The following is a 15,694-nucleotide window of genomic DNA, read 5'->3' as shown; positions in this document are numbered from 1 at the left end:
ACCTTGTCTATATGTAGAATCACCTAGGAGACACACCAGGGAGGGGGTTTGCAGAGAGGGTTTACCAGAAGAAGGAAGTCATTGTGGGCTGTCCCAACCAAAATGGAGAAAGCCAGCTTAGATCGTATCCATCCCTTCCTGCCTCCTGACTGGGGGCACAATGTGGCTGACTGCCCCTAACTGCAACTACTGCTGGACCATTGTAGCTGTCATCCTTTCCCTGCCATGATTAACTATACCCTTGGACCTAGGACCCAAATAAACCCTTAAATTGCTTTTGCCAAGAATGTTGTCACAGCAATAAGAAAAGTGACTCATGTCAGAGTGAAGGGAACAAATAGATGCTATCGGTGGAAGTGTGCCACTTGTCCCTTCTAAGTTAAATGAGAGGACTAAAGTATATTCCTTTCTCTGGTGTTTCCTGAAGCACATTTATCAGACTCATGTTTACCTAAATAATGTTCACTCTGGATCAAGAATAACTAAACAGCTATCCTCAATTCATTCTTTATTTTTAATCTAAATTTTAATGAGATTGCTTTTGAGTAAGCAGGAAAAAAAATCCCAGTAGAATGTTTACCTCAGTAAAGCAGTATTCCAGGAGCCTGTCGATGTGCTGTTGTTAGCTTCTGCACAGTGGGACCCACTCCAGACCCCTAAAAGCCACCCTTTGCTCTCAGGGTCTTAACCCTGGGACTCTAAAGGAACATATTGACTATAGAGTTTATAAATTCCAGCTTTGCTCTCCTAAATTCAGGTAAGTTTCTAACAGATGCTGGTCTAGTGTGGTAAACGATAGATATGTAGTTTGCTTCCAGTTTCAAAGCAGAGCATGTGCCCTCCATGGTTAGGGTAGACTTAATTACCTAATATATTAGAGTCACCAGGATGCCAGAATGTTTGAGTTTTGGCCTTGGGATTAACACTAATGCTTTACTTTGTGAATTTAATCATCCAGCATTAGTCTGCTTAAAGTTTTAATTCAATGGGGTGACTCCTAAGAATACTTACAGTTTTGATTTTATCCTAATGATCTAAGAAGTAATAAAATAGTATGTATAAAACAATAAAGGACTGATGGTGTAGCCTAGCTGTATATCATTTGCTTATGTGCATAGCCCTGGGTTTGATCTCTAGCATCAATAAATACATGAGTAAATGAACAGTTAAAAGTGTAACAGTACATAGAAGTTACTTTGAACTTTATGACAAGAGAGACAAAAAACCCAAGCTGGAAAGATGGTTAGTAGGTAAGAGCACAGGCTGCTTGCTCTTCCACAGGACCCAGGTTAGACTGTAGCACACAACCATCTGTAACTCCCATTCCAGGAGATCCAATGCCCTCTTCTGGCCTCCACAAACACCAGGCACTCAAGTGGTACAAAGACATCCATGCAGGCAAAACATCCATACACATAAAACATGTGCTTTCCGAGGACCTCAGTTTGGTTCGCAGTATCCACATGGTAGCTTCTCCATGATCCTTAATTCTTGTCCCAGGGGGTCCAGATTCTACTTCTGAGCTCGTTGGGCACCAGGCACCCTCATGAACATACATACATGCAGGCAAAGCACCCACACACATAGAAATAAATAAATCTAAAAAAAACTATTTTAAGATGCTTTATTCTTTAAGATAAAGAAACAAATAACAATAGGAAGCACCTTTTGTGTCCCCTTGTCATAGGTGAAGGCAAATCCCGTATCTAGCAAGCCCCTCCTTTTTCCTCTTCTACCTCCTTTCTTTCCTCTTTTTATCCCCCCCCATGTATTTGAGTTGATATTCTAGAAAATGTGCCCTCATTTGAAGTGATATAAGGGGGATAAGGGCTTTGTTTAGGTTGTTCCTGCCTCAAGTTTCTGCCTTGGCTTCCTCGGTGATGGACTGTAACTCGTAACCCACATAATCCCTTCCTTCCCCAAAGTTGCTTTCAGTCATGGCATTTATGACAGCAACAGAAAACAAAGTAGCACTGAGAACAATTTTGTGTGGTCAGTTCTGTCCTTTTGGGTGTTCTAGAATGGAACTCAGGTTGTCAGGCTTGCAGGAGGCATCTCACTGGCCCCAGCCTTTTATTTCTGTTTCCTGTTTTCCTATAACCTTCCAAAAGTATAGATTGTTTCCTCAACAACTTTGTTTAGAGTTCCCAAACTGAAACACAGTGCCAGGTGTTTAGTAAATACTGAAATAGCATCCCTAAGTATTTTTACAAAGAAGAAAGCAGTGAATTAAGATGATGGCTTTGAAACCCATCCTTCCCATATAAGCCACTTCCTGTGATATTGCTTTCTGTTTGATCTTACACTCCTGTCTGGTTTGTTGTCCCCGCTTAAGGATCCTATTCCCGTCTCTCGGGAGTGCCACGGTCTCGTGGAAGTCAATAAACTTGAGATTTTTCATGAAGTGGTAACTGCCTTAGCTGAAGAATGCACAGCTTGCTCTGGAATAGTGGGAGGAGCATTAAAGTTGTGGTAAGAGTTGACCATAGGACCTGGGAAAGAAATAAGTACTGAGTGAGCAGAGAAAAGGCAGAAAAGAAAGACAGAAGTTAATATGAAGAGATAGGAAAGTGTGACATAGCATACGCTTGGTGTTGAGGCTAGGACTGACAGTAGATTGATCTAGAAAGAAAGAACAGCATGTTTTTATGAGGACAGAGTATATAGTCAAGGACTGAGTAGTAGTGGCTTTATCCTTAGACCTGGATCATGAGTAAAGTACCCTGGGGACTTTGTTAGGGGTGGTAGACTTCGTCTAATTTGCTGTTGGCTGCATAGATACATGATGACCTGGACATCTCTAGGCCTGTTCCTCAAAACCCCAATAACATGACTAGTGGTGGCCCAGCTAGGCTTGTCATTTTTAGTTGTCTTGTTTTCAAAGAACAGAGGCCCCATACAGCTCCCCTGAGAACTCCCATGTTCTCTCATGAAGGACAGGAGTGGTGCCTAAGACAGGATTGAACTAAAGGCTTACTATTTTAAGCCCCAAGACACATCCTAGCTGGGCAGGTCATGTCAGAAGCATCTCTCCGCAGGTCTCTAGTTCCTGTCTACCATATGACCTGCTATCCCGATTACCACAGGACTGTGCCTTGTAATGAGAACTGAGTATTTTAGTTTAAGTCATGAAGCTGTGGTTGCCTCTGATGTCTGAATTAAGTATTACTCAACCCTATAAGCATGAAAGAATTGAGCTTTGTTCCATTCCATCAGAATCACAGGTAATAGATTTGTTCAAAACAGTGTGATAGGAAAATCTGAGGACAGGACTGTCAGTGTAGCATATTTGAAACACAAAAGCTGATTGGTGGTGATTTTCCAAATGTTTCCACTTCAGTGTCAAAAACGGTATTTCTCTGCCTGGCATAAGCTGATTCTAGACCACAGGATTAAGCTGGGGAAAGCTGGGACCCTTTCTGACTGGAAGCTTCAACTGAAGGTCCTGCGAGCCTGGAGAGACCATACACGAACCCAGAAGTTGGAGCGGGAGACCCAAGCCTTGGAAAATGACCTTAGGGAAGAGAACAGGTACATTACTTAGACCCTTTGAAAATCCTTCTGCTGTGCTTATTATCATCTAGGGCATCTTCCCTCTGAAGAGCCCAGAAATCAACTCGAGAAAACACTGTCCACTGCAATCAGCTATGATACAGTGATCTGTTCTCCTGTGTTACCCACAGCTAGAAAGACTTAACTGAAAATTAGAAGCAAAGTGATTATCTGATTAAAATGTACTGATGAAGCCCATTCCCTTTCTGTAAAGGAAAGATTGGTCTTCCATTGCTAATGAACAGCACTGCACCTTTTACCATCTCACAGTTCTGAAGAGGGAGTTTGGTTTATATGCCAATAATTCTCATTGATAGAATTTCTGTCTGCACATAGAATGTTAATTAAGGACACAGGGAACATCCATCTGGGAGGACCAACCTGCCAAGAGTGATTCCTCCCACACTGCTGTCTTTTGTTCCACACCTTATTTAGAGGTTTCTGTCGCTTTTATATCAAATCCCTCTTTGCTCGTGCTGTGTCATACAAAATTTATTGTCAAATAAAACTTTTTTAAAATTTCATTATCTTAAAATTAAATACATTTTCTCTTTTCATTTTCAAGTTTAACTTTGCATGGGATGTAGTGTGTGTGTGTGTGTGTGTGTGTGTGTGTGTGTGTGTGTGTGTGTGTGTGTGCATGTACGTGTATACATGCACACGCACGTGCATGTTATTTTTGCTTTGTTGTTGCTTAGTAGTGCTGGCTCTGGAACCCAAGACTTTGTATATTTTACTACTGGGCTCCACACCCTCAGCCCATCACCTTTTAATTCTGGAATCAATGTCACTGAAGTGGAAGGAACCATTCTGTTCTTATGTGTGATCATTACTGACAACACTGCCATTCATTCAGGATGAAAAATGAAGTGAATGGCATGTAGAAGAGTTGTTATATTGAAAGGCACAGCTGTGCAACCCGATGATGGCATCAGACCTGGGAGGTTTTGTAGGTGTTGGACACATGAGGTTATATAGGCTTTAAGCACATGGTTCATTGTCCTCAAAGAACTCAGTTATGTGAGATAAACAGTATCTAGAAACAGTGTAAGTGTTCTGCATATTGTACAGTGAGGAATATGTTCCCTTCTGCTGCTAGGAAATGTCACTGGCCTGTTAGGTGCCTCAGATTGTGTAGAGCAGGATTCATCAGGGTGGAAGTGTAGCCTTCTGGTTTGGCTGGAGATAAACAAGTGGCCTTCAAGTCCATCAACTTTTAAGAAGCTAGATGCTTGGTTGCTTGTTTTCTCTCTTCTTTGTTTTTTAATTTGTGTGTTTGTGTGTGGGCCCACACGAGTGTATGTGTACCACATGTATGCAGAAGCCTGTAGAAATCATGAGAGGCCATCAGATCTCCTGGAACTGGAGCTACATGGTTGTGAGCCTCCATGTTAGTTCTGGGAACTGAACTTGGATCCTTTGAAAGAGCAGCAAGTGCTCTTCTCCCTTGATCCTCTCCAGCCCTCATGGAAAGCTTTACATGCCAGTCCAAGGACTTTAGGTATTAGTTAGTTATAAGGTGAATTTCTAAAGCTTCTCAAGAAGAAGGATGACTCTTTTGGACTATACAGTGGGGTACATCTTCAGTGGAAAGGGCCAATGGAGAGAACTCTCCTTTAATCTGTTTCCAAAAATCCCAGGACCTCATGACTGGTGTAAGGACTTGGGTGACAGCCTACTGGAAAACTGAATGATGGGGGTGGGGGTTGCTGGGTAAAGTATGTAAACTGGAGACAGTGTAAGGGCACAGAGAGGAAAGTGAAATGTTAAAGTTAAAAGCTGCCTGTAAGACTTGCGTGCCAGAAGAAACTTGTAGAAGAAAAATCTGGAGAACTCAGGATTCCATTCCAATTAAACAGTTTAAATATAAAGGCACTAAATGGAGATTTCATAATAGTATAGTGTGCCAATTTTTTTTAAGATCTCAGAACTTTTAGTCTGGTATCTGAATTATTTTCAGGTGTCTATTTTTAAATGTTCAGAATGGGTACTCAGATTGTTTTAACAGTTAAAGTTAGAAAATATTTAACTTATAATACTTTTTTTTTTTTTACTATAAAGCTTTAGAACAAAAAAAATACCCTAGAGCAGGATGACACCTTAGGATTGTCAGATCCAGCCCCTCATTTCACAAATGAGGAAAGAAAGCCCCAAGAGTAGAAGTGACTCTCATAAAGCCAAGTGGAGCATGTGTGGGACCAGAGCCTTGTCCCTGGGATGCCTTTAGCAGACAGTACTGCCTCCCAGTTAAGACAAACAGCATCTTAGTCATGGTTTCCCAGGCTAGCCGTGAGTTTCTTCTGTGTTGCAATTTGCTTTAGATTATGATGTGAGAACTAAGTGGTAATTAACAAGTGTCAGGTTCTATGAGAAAGGAGTGAGGCAGAGGACCTGTTTCTGCAGCCCCTTCTGAGTCCCCAGCTCTCCGTATGTTGAATATTGTCCTAGAATCTGTTTTAGAAAACTCAGACCTGGACCGTCTTCATCGTGCCCATTGAGGTTGCTCCACATGCGTCAGTGGACAGTGACTACATTGATAACTGAGCCAGTTAGTGAAGGAAGGCTCGGTTGCTTCCTTTCCTGAAGTTTAACCGGATGGAGTCTTCGTGCTCCAGTGAGCCCCATGGGTAGGTGAGAGCCAGTGGTAGAATGCTCACTCCCATGGGACTTACTGCTCACCGGGTGGCAAGACACAGGTGATGCTGTGACTTATTGCAGGATGCTGTTGAAACCACTTGTCTATGATTCAGATGTGAGCTGAATCCACATCCTGGTTTCTGCACCCACAGTGGTTTTGTCCCCTGAGGTTCCCCCACACACACCCCACCCCAGTGGTCTGCTCCCCTGCAGGGCCCAGCCTTGCAAGCTATCTTCTGTTCTTCCCACTCCTTTTTACAGCAACAACAAATCCCTCTGTTCTCATTCATAATGTAGTATCCTCCTTGGCTTTCTGAGCCTGTGCACAGTCTCACCTCCGCTCCAAGGGTTCATCCACTTATCCTACAAATGCATCTTGCTTTCCCTAATAGGAATTGTGGTCGCTCTATTTCCATCCATCTCTTTTCTTTCAGAAGTAGTGAGTGTGTTGGGTATGATGGTGCATGCCTGTAATCCTAGCATGTGGGAGGAGAGGGCAGGGCCATCAGGGGCTGGAGGTCGACCTGGGTCTCAAAACATAAGATAAAATAAAATGGGGGAAAAAAGTTATTGTGACTAATGGTTTCACTAAATGTCAATATAATATCATACTATAATTTCAACATGACAAACATTTCCAGATTCATTTGCTTAGGTAATTTCATAAAACTTCATTACTTACACATTTGATGTGGTGGTATAGAAATTTGAACTGTCAATTTCCTTAGCATATTCACTTTCACAGGTTGGTTGCCTATCTATGACTCCTCTCTCCCTTCTTCCTTGGATTTATAGGCAGCTCTACAGAAAAATGGGAATAAGCAGGGTTTGGTTGCAGTACCGTCTGCTGGCCCTTCTTTAGTCCTGTTCCTCTGCTTTCTCTGGACTTTCCAATGAAGCACCTGTCCTAGGTTGTACCAACCACCTTCCACATTCCCTGTCCACTGGCTCTGCCTAGAACATGCCTTAAGCTCTCTGCCATATCTCAAGCTCCTCCCCCCACTTCTTTGTTCCTAGAGTCCTTGATTGTCCATATTCTTCACTCCTAATACTTCTGCATTCAGTCTTCTTTGGGGAATCATAGACAGAGCACTTCTGTCAATCGTGTTCAGTTGCCTTCCCCTCTGTGCTCACCAGGGTTCCCGGGTGAGTGGCCAAAAGCCATGTCGAATGCGCATCTGGTGAGCTCCTAATAAGACAGTCAGAGGCCAGGCTTGCACTGCCTGGCTCACTTCAAAAACTCTCTTAAACAAAATTGTCTCATATTCCCTATTTCCCTGGGGGCTACCTGGTACATTACTGAATGCATTAGCTTGCTCTTTCCTGTTCCTGCTGAAGATGCTCATCCCAAATGCAGCTGCTCCTGTGTTCTGCTGCTGTTGTGTTCTGCATCAGATTTCGGCACTTAGATCACTGGCATGTGGTTATCTTTCCTCTCCCATTCCCTTCTGAAAAATTCAAGACTCAGGGCCAGTGAAGTGGCTCAGGTGGTGAAGGTACTTGCCATCAAGCCTGACGACCCAAGTTCCATCCCCAGAACCCACATGGTGGGAAGAGAGAACTCACTCCTGCAAGTTTTCCTCTGATCTCTGCATGCTCACTGTTTAACCTCCACCCAAAAAAAAAAAATGTAAACATTAAGACATGGTTTAGATATCCAGTAGTCTTGCTGTAAGATAGCATTACTTTATGTGTGGATCTCATTCTGTATTTTAGATTTTGTTTTAGTTATTTAAGGTAACAAAAGAAAAAAAATCGTTTGAAGACTAGACAGTGTAGAGTTCCCAGCACCATTTCTGCGGAAGCATCATAGCTTAGAGACCATAACCACTTGCCCACTGTCCCAGATCTGCTTGAAGCTCTCTTGACTTTGAGGGTTCCATATACACACCTCCACTACAGCACTGTTAGAGGTGTTGATCCTGGGGGCAGCATGGTTCACACTTGAATTCCTGTTTAAATTGTTCCTGTTTTGTACTCTTAGGCCTTCGGAGACAGCCTTTCTTTGCAGGCAGTTATGTAATTATGATGATCAATTTATATGCTCTTGCTAGAAATGTTCTGATTTAGCTCACAAGCATATTGGGACAGGCTGTTTTCCATAAGGCACTCTGCCCTTCTTTATGGTTCCTGGGAACTGTATGTCAAGCTTTTTCTTCAGGTGAATTTACCTATGAGATGGCATCTCACTAAGATTTTATGAAATTGAGGTGATTCACTGCCCCCTCTTCAGAACTAGCTATATTTTTAGTGCAGTCTTTTAAAAAGTATACAAGTTGGTTCATATGGGACATTGTCACTGTGCCAAAATGAAGTGCAGAGCAGCAGGCATGGAAGCAGCCTCTCTTGTTTTAGTGTCTGTCTTCTGCCCTTCCACCTTAGCTGGCAAACACAGAAGTCCTGTCTGCATTCCAGATCTCCTGTGCAGCCGTCAGAGAGGGCTCTCAGCACTGGAACAAACACGCCTTCTTCTCACTTTCCTACATTCTTAGTCTTGATAGAGTTATAGAGACGGTTTTCTCTTTGTCTTTCATAGTATCTAAAGAATTGAACTGAAGGGCAAAAGCCTAGTGCTGCTTTGGGCTGTTTATGCTGTAAAAACGATATTAGCACACCAGGTGCCTCTCTCACTCATCCCTCTCGAGAAGATTGATGTAAATTGGATTTCACATTAATCAGACTCAGCAACAAGCATCTTCTGTCCTAAAATTTATAAGTTTTACTCACTGGAGAAAACTATAGGTTTTTGTCTGCCTCCCTGCTTAGCTTTTGGAGATTTCCCTGCTACTTAACTTACTGCCTGCTCTAAAAATTGTATCAAGGCAGTCTCATTAGACAGTTTATTTCCATTATAGTAAATGCATATGTTTTTATTATGACTTATAGTATACTTTTAGTATAGAAGATATCTGCCAGTCACCAAGTATTTGTCAGCCATCATCGACTTTATAATCAACCATTATAAAGATCAATTAAATATAATGATATATGTTGTTGGAAAATGTCCTGGTCAATATTCTGTGGCTGTAGCAGAGTAGTATAGGCCGAATAATTTATGAACAATAGAAGTTTATTTGGTTCCTAGATCTGGGGACTTAGAAACCAAGAGCATAGTACTGGCATGACAAGGGCAAACAAGCACACACTGCACAGACAGGAGCCGGGCTCTCACCGTTTTCATTAGTAACCCAGCTCCAAGACAAGAGCATCAGTCTGTTTCCAGGGGCAGAGCCTTCATGGCCTGATAGTTGTTTTCATGTTTTGGCTTGCAGGTAAGCACTATAGTTCTGAGCTATGATCCCCAGCTTCTCAGTTACCTTTCCAGGGCTCTACTTCTTCATAATGTTACAGTTCAGTCTCCACATTTTTAGAAGGTATGTTAAAAACCATGGCAGCTGAGGTGCTTATATCTCATGACTGGATTAGAAATAGCAGTGCATTTTTGGTAGCAAGGGGAACTACCATTTGGTGAAACTTTGTTTCAGCTATATATATATACTTTAGTTTCATTTAAGTTTACATATAAACTTCTATATTAAGTTGTGATGTCACATTTTTCACTATAGGTAACCATCAGAAGTCAAAGAGAAACTAGAAATGGGGGCTAGAGAGGTGACTCAGCAGTTAAAAGTACTTGATGCTCTTGCAAAACACCTGGATTCAGTTTGGGGTACCCTCATGTGGGGTGGTATCACAGCCTTCTGTAACTACAGTTCCAGAGGGATCTGACATCCTCTTCTGGCCTCGCTGGGTTCTGCATACATGCGTGTGGTCTGAATATGTATGTACATGCAGGCAAAACAGTCATAAACAAAAGTATGCTAGTCTTTTTTTTTAATCTCTAGAAATGTTCTCCTCACTCACTGATTTATATGGTTATGATTTTCCTCACAGGACCCCAGAGTGTATGTATAATGTTTAATAGAAAGAGTTATGGAAACAGTGCTGTAGAGAACTTAGTTATGTTTACCAGATAAAACCAAAAAGGCAAATAAACAATATTGGATTTTAAGTCTCCAAATGGACACCTGAGGCTACATAATGAATCACATAATAAGTTCCAAGGTCACAGGGATAACCATTCCCCAGTAGATAGATACAAGAAACCTCTAGTCTTGAATCCCGTGTGTGTGTGTGTGTGTGTGTGTGTGTGTGTGTGTGTGTGTTGTCCAATTAGACGTGACGTTCACATGTGTGCAGATGGAGGCCCAAGGTTGTGTCAGGTGTCTTATATTGCTCTTTCCCTTATGTATTGAGTCAAGGTCTCTTGCTGACATCGGCATGCTAGCCAGGTTGATCTAATGATTCTTGTTTTGAGATTACAGACAGGCTACTATACATACCTGGTGTTTACCTTGCCTCTGGGGATCTAAACTCCAGTCCACACAGCTCCAAGCCTTGAATTCTTGACCGACTTCCACCATGATGTCTCTTGGGGATTTTTCCCATGGAGAAATCAAGTGTCCACTCCCAACTCCAACCAGCCAGGGTCACTGTTTATGAAGGTTCTAGGAGCCCAAAGTAGCTCTTTCTTAGGTGATGGCTGAGCTCCCTGAGAGTGGGAGCCTGGCCTGTGCTCTTCACATGTGTCTAGTGTTTAGCTAATGTCTTCACAACAGTTCAAGGCTTTGGTCCTCTTCAATGATCCTCTTCCTGAGCCTGTCTTTACCAAGATCACCTTCAGAGTTTGACTTAGATTTTGATAAGTCTTTTTGTTGCTTGTTTGTTTTTGTTTTTGTTTTTGTTTTTGTTTTTGAGACAAGGTTTTCTCTGTGTAACAGCCCTAGCTGTCCTGGAACTTGCTTTGTAGACCAGGTTGACCTCAAACTCACAGAGTTCCACCTACCTCTGCTTCTCGAGTGCGGGGATTAAAGGCGTGCACCGCCACCGCCCAGTGATGAGTCATAATTATTGGCATCACAGGGTGATATGGCTAAGTTATTGAGTTTTCTCCTAACCTACCTGCCGTAGATTTCCACCCCTGCCTGAATCTCTCTTTCCCTAATGCATGCTTCTTTTCAAAATAGTTACATGTATATATAATATAAACTAATATGTCTTAGTGGGAAGATAGAACAGTACAATTGCTTTTTCTTCTTAAAGGCAATGCTGGGATGTAAGTCATTTCATTTAGTTTACTGTAACATGATAAGATGGAACATTTCAGGAACTTCTTTGGCCTCATGTTTCATTTGTATTATCCACTAACACTATAAATGGACTCTTCTTCTTCTTCTTTTTTTAATGGATGTACTTTGTCTCTTAGAAAACAACAGCTCGCTACTGAGTTTAACCGGAAACAAGTTCTTCGATACTGCTTTTCCGAATGGCAGCGTTGGCATGGTTCAGAAGTTATAAAGAGGGAGCTGGCTCGAGCAAAGGAGCAAACTAGGAAGAAAATGGATGAGCTGCTGAAGGCAGCCTCTCTCGGGAAACTCAATTCTAATGGGTCACTGGGTATCCATCATCTTGCAGAGGCAACAGCTGTGGTGGACCAGCCAGCAGGAAGTGGAGAGGTACACTGTTCCTTTGTTTGGGCTTCATTACAGATTTGCATCTGAGCGTTGCACTCTTACAGCAGCTGAAATCAGCTTGCCTTGTCTAGGCTATGCAAAAGTTAGGGCTGCTGCAGAACACAGGGGTTACCACTCAGACTGTTACTATTTCCTTGACTGGAATTGTCTAATAGTCATACATCAATGTTGGGCTAGCTGAAAGTTGGTAAGGACATGATACAGAAGGGATTCATAACAGCTAAGTGAATAACCTTTAGAAAGAGATGAGTAAAGAAAACTTACTAACAACTCTTAATCTTTATATGCTTTTGGATAAACTTGTGATATAATGTATTGTTAATTTTTTTCTAATAAGAAAAGTTGTTCATACTAATTGTGACAATTTGGTAGGATAAAAATCAGCAGGAATTTATTTATTTTTTATATACCAGTAGTTGCAATCTCCAAGTCAGCCTGGGCTGTTTAGTGAGTTCAAGGCCAGTCTTAATAAACAACCAAGTCTATAATTCCATTACCTGGGGGTAACATGGAAGTAGAGATACCTATTCTTTTCTCTGTTGAAGCATATATAAATTTGTTATTATTAATATTTTATTTAGCTTTAAATTTCCCTCAACCAGGTCACTGAAGAAATCTAGCCTGCTGTAATCAGGAAAACGAAGGCTTGTTGTTTTGTTTCTTCTTTCTTTCCTTCTTTCCTTCCTTCCTGCCTTCCTTCCTTCCACTCTCCCTCTCCCCCTCCTCCCCTCTCCACCCCTCCCTTCCTCTCTCTCTCTCTCTCTCTCTCTCTCTCTCTTTCTTTTTTTCTTTCTTTTTGAGACCTGGTCTCATATAGTACAGGCTGGCCTAAAAAACACTCAGTAGCAAAGGTTGGCCTTGAACTCCCAATCCTCTTGCCTTCTTAAGTGTTGGTTTTATGCAAGGCTGTTCTGTGGGTTTTGTTTGGTTGGTTTTTTTTTTAAATATGAACATAACTATTTAATTTCCTATAAACAGCCTTTGAATTTCCTAAATAGAACATGGACATTTTTATATTATTAAATATACCTTAACCAAAGTTCTTCATTAAAGTAGTTCTACAGGTGAACTTGATATCTACCCTGGTTATGGACTACAGTTCTCTGCCACCGTTTTGTAATGCCTACATGATATTCTATGGCAAACCTAAAACTAGAAGTTGTTTAAGTCAACGGATGGCTGAAATTTAAGTTTTCAGTTTGTCTCTATTTCAGTGTTCACTGAACATCCCAGTAGTAACTAAGTCTTTGCATATATGCATAATGCTTTACTTAGGGTAAATATTTTAAGAGAGAATGCATATTCTATTTTTATCTTATTTTGTCTTGTTTCTTTATCGTTTACATTTTTATTGCTAGTAAAATGAAGCATTTTTATATTGCCTATATATATAAATATGGATATAAGAAGACAGGCATAAGTAAGTCACCTCCTAGTACCTTTGTTCATTTTTCTGCTGTGTGCGTATCTGCTTTATTTACAGAAGTTCTTTATACTTTTAGGAATATTGATACTTACATTATTATGTGTACTGCAGACCTTTTGTCCACTTGGTGATATGCCTTTTTGGTTTGGTTTGGGGTTTGATGCTGTGCCCAGCTGTTCATTTTTTATGAGGTCACTCAAAACAATTTTTCCTCCTTTGTTCACATGTCTTGTAAAAAACCTTAGGAGATCCTCTGCCTCCACCCTGCTCTGAGTGCTATTAAGTACTTAACTCAGACACATAAAATTAAATTGGGCACCTGAGGGTCTCAGCCTTGCTTTATACCCTGATTACTGTGAGCAAGCAGTCTGGCTTTCATTTAAGCGGACTCTCAACAAAGAAGGGCAGTGAGAATGCTTATGGGGTTTATGTAACATTCTGGGCCCTTCCCCCAGGCATTTTATCTACCTTTATATCAGCTAGATAATTTCATCTCCATTGAAACCCAGAAAAGATTTATATCTTAAGAAATAGCTGAATGGAACCCTTTTTTTTCTTAACAAGTTCTACTGTTGTTACCTTTAAATGAAAAAAAGTCAGCAAAAATACTTTTCCTGTGTAAAACAAAAAATTACTGTATGATATACATATGTACACACACACACACACACACACACACATATATATATATAATGTGCACATATATATTTCAGGAAAAAAGCCTCCAAGTATATAAAGCAAAGTAGAAAAAGTTTTATCAAGCAAATAATTCTGTGGAAAAAAAATAGAGCAAGAGAAAAGAAGGGACTAAAATAGACCTTATGGTTCATGAAACAAACTTCCATCTTTTCTAGGATGTACAGTGAAACATGAGCAAATGAAATGCCTTGAAAGATTTCAAAATTATCCATTAGCTAGTAGGTAATTTCCCCTACCAGCTGTGTAGACCAGGCTGTGCAGTTCTCTTCCAGTGAGTACAAACTGTACCACTAAGCTTTTGTTTCATTCTCCTGTTTCTACCTTCAGAAGTTACCATGATCCAAAAGAAACCTTGTTGCTGTACTCGAAGCTTTTATGCAGTCTTGCTGGGCTAATAAGGGGTCATTACCACAAGGTTTAAAAGCACCTAAAACATCCACCCTGCTTGATGCTAAATTACATAAGCACGTGTTCTCATGAATAAATGTCCACTGACATTTCTAAAATAAAAGGTTGTTTTTAAAAGTCTTTAACGTGTCCGAGTTTCCCTGGATCACATCCCTCACTTGAGCTAAGTCTTGGAAAGCATTTCCATCATCGTGGACAATACTTTTGAGTCCCTGAGGACGGTACCCTGTTAGTGCTGAAGGCTTTTAACATGGGACCACTCATGGCTTTTCCTGCATGCCAATGCACATGCAGAATTGGTAGCTGATCAGATCATGAACTCAAACATTCTAACTTGACACAAATTTTGGCCAGACTAAATTTTGCTCTTAGGAATGCTTCTTTCCTTCCCCCCAGATAACGTCATGGAGTATGAATCCTATCTATAAAGGAAGTTTATATCTTTAAAAGGTGTTATGTTGTATGCTAATACAAGGTATGTAGATAAAGTTGTTCTTGTGTAGTACAGATATTTGCATAGACCTGGCTTTACCAAAACTTCCCCAAACAGATAGTTGAAAAGAGTGAAGACTGGTGTCGAAATCAGACCTGGGGTTGAAGTCTGTACTGTTTCTAAGGATGAATTTGGTAAAGACAGAACAGGCCTTGAAAGAACAGATCTGCTGCATCTTAAGAAATAGCTGATAGCTGAAAGAAACCTTTTTTCTTACCAAGTTCTTACTGTTGTTACCTTTAAATGAAAAGGGTCAGCAAAAAGTATTTTTCCTTTGTAAAACAAAAAAAATTACTATACAATAGGCTTTCATACATATACATACACACATACCTACACACATACATACACACATACATATATACACATACCACACATATATACATACATACATACACACACACACACACACACACACACACACACACACACACACACACACGCACGTTTAGACTTAAGAAAAAGTCTCCAAGTATCTAAGGTGAAGAAGAAAGTTTTCAAACATTCTTGAGGAAAAAAAAATGTTTCCCACACCACAAAATACTCAGATTTCTGCAAATTTTAGAGTTAATTTTATGTTTAATTTTTTTTATTAAGAAATGAACTTGTCTAGTTACAAAATGAACTTGAGAAAATCCTAAGAGAAGGTTGGGCATGGCGGTACATGCCTGTAGTCCCAGAACTTTTGGCAAGGGGAAACAGGAGGATCTTTAGTTCAAGGCCAGCCTGAGCTACATGAAATATTCTCCCATACAACTGAAAGAGGCAGTTCCTTCCAGCTCATTGCAGATGCCTTGGCCCATGACAACAACTCTCACAGCTGTGGCCACGTTCCCACTCACTCTTACGTGGAGTGGACATCCTGAGAGGTTCACAGTGCTAAGCTGGTGGTATCTGAGGCACCCTCACCTGGAGAGCAGGGCAATTCTAGCTGAGGTGCAGCAT

General features: G+C 40.9%; 1 protein-coding gene across 2 annotated transcripts in view; it reads left to right on the top strand.

The window, feature by feature from the left end:
- Window positions 1-15,694, top strand: part of Ccdc191 (coiled-coil domain containing 191) — a 68,150-nt gene that overhangs the window by 28,627 nt on the left and 23,829 nt on the right. For both annotated transcript variants that reach the window (XM_027412648.2, XM_035444544.1), the window contains exons 8-9: window positions 3,341-3,531; window positions 11,456-11,705. In XM_027412648.2, the coding sequence (XP_027268449.1) occupies window positions 3,341-3,531; window positions 11,456-11,705 (441 nt within the window). The remainder of the gene's footprint in view (window positions 1-3,340; window positions 3,532-11,455; window positions 11,706-15,694) is intronic.

The sequence above is a fragment of the Cricetulus griseus genome, chromosome 4 (genome assembly GCF_003668045.3).
Source record: "Cricetulus griseus strain 17A/GY chromosome 4, alternate assembly CriGri-PICRH-1.0, whole genome shotgun sequence".
NCBI lineage: Eukaryota > Metazoa > Chordata > Mammalia > Rodentia > Cricetidae > Cricetulus > Cricetulus griseus.
The sequence above is the reverse complement of the archived record's forward strand: the minus strand, read 5'-3'. Positions and strand labels throughout refer to the sequence as shown.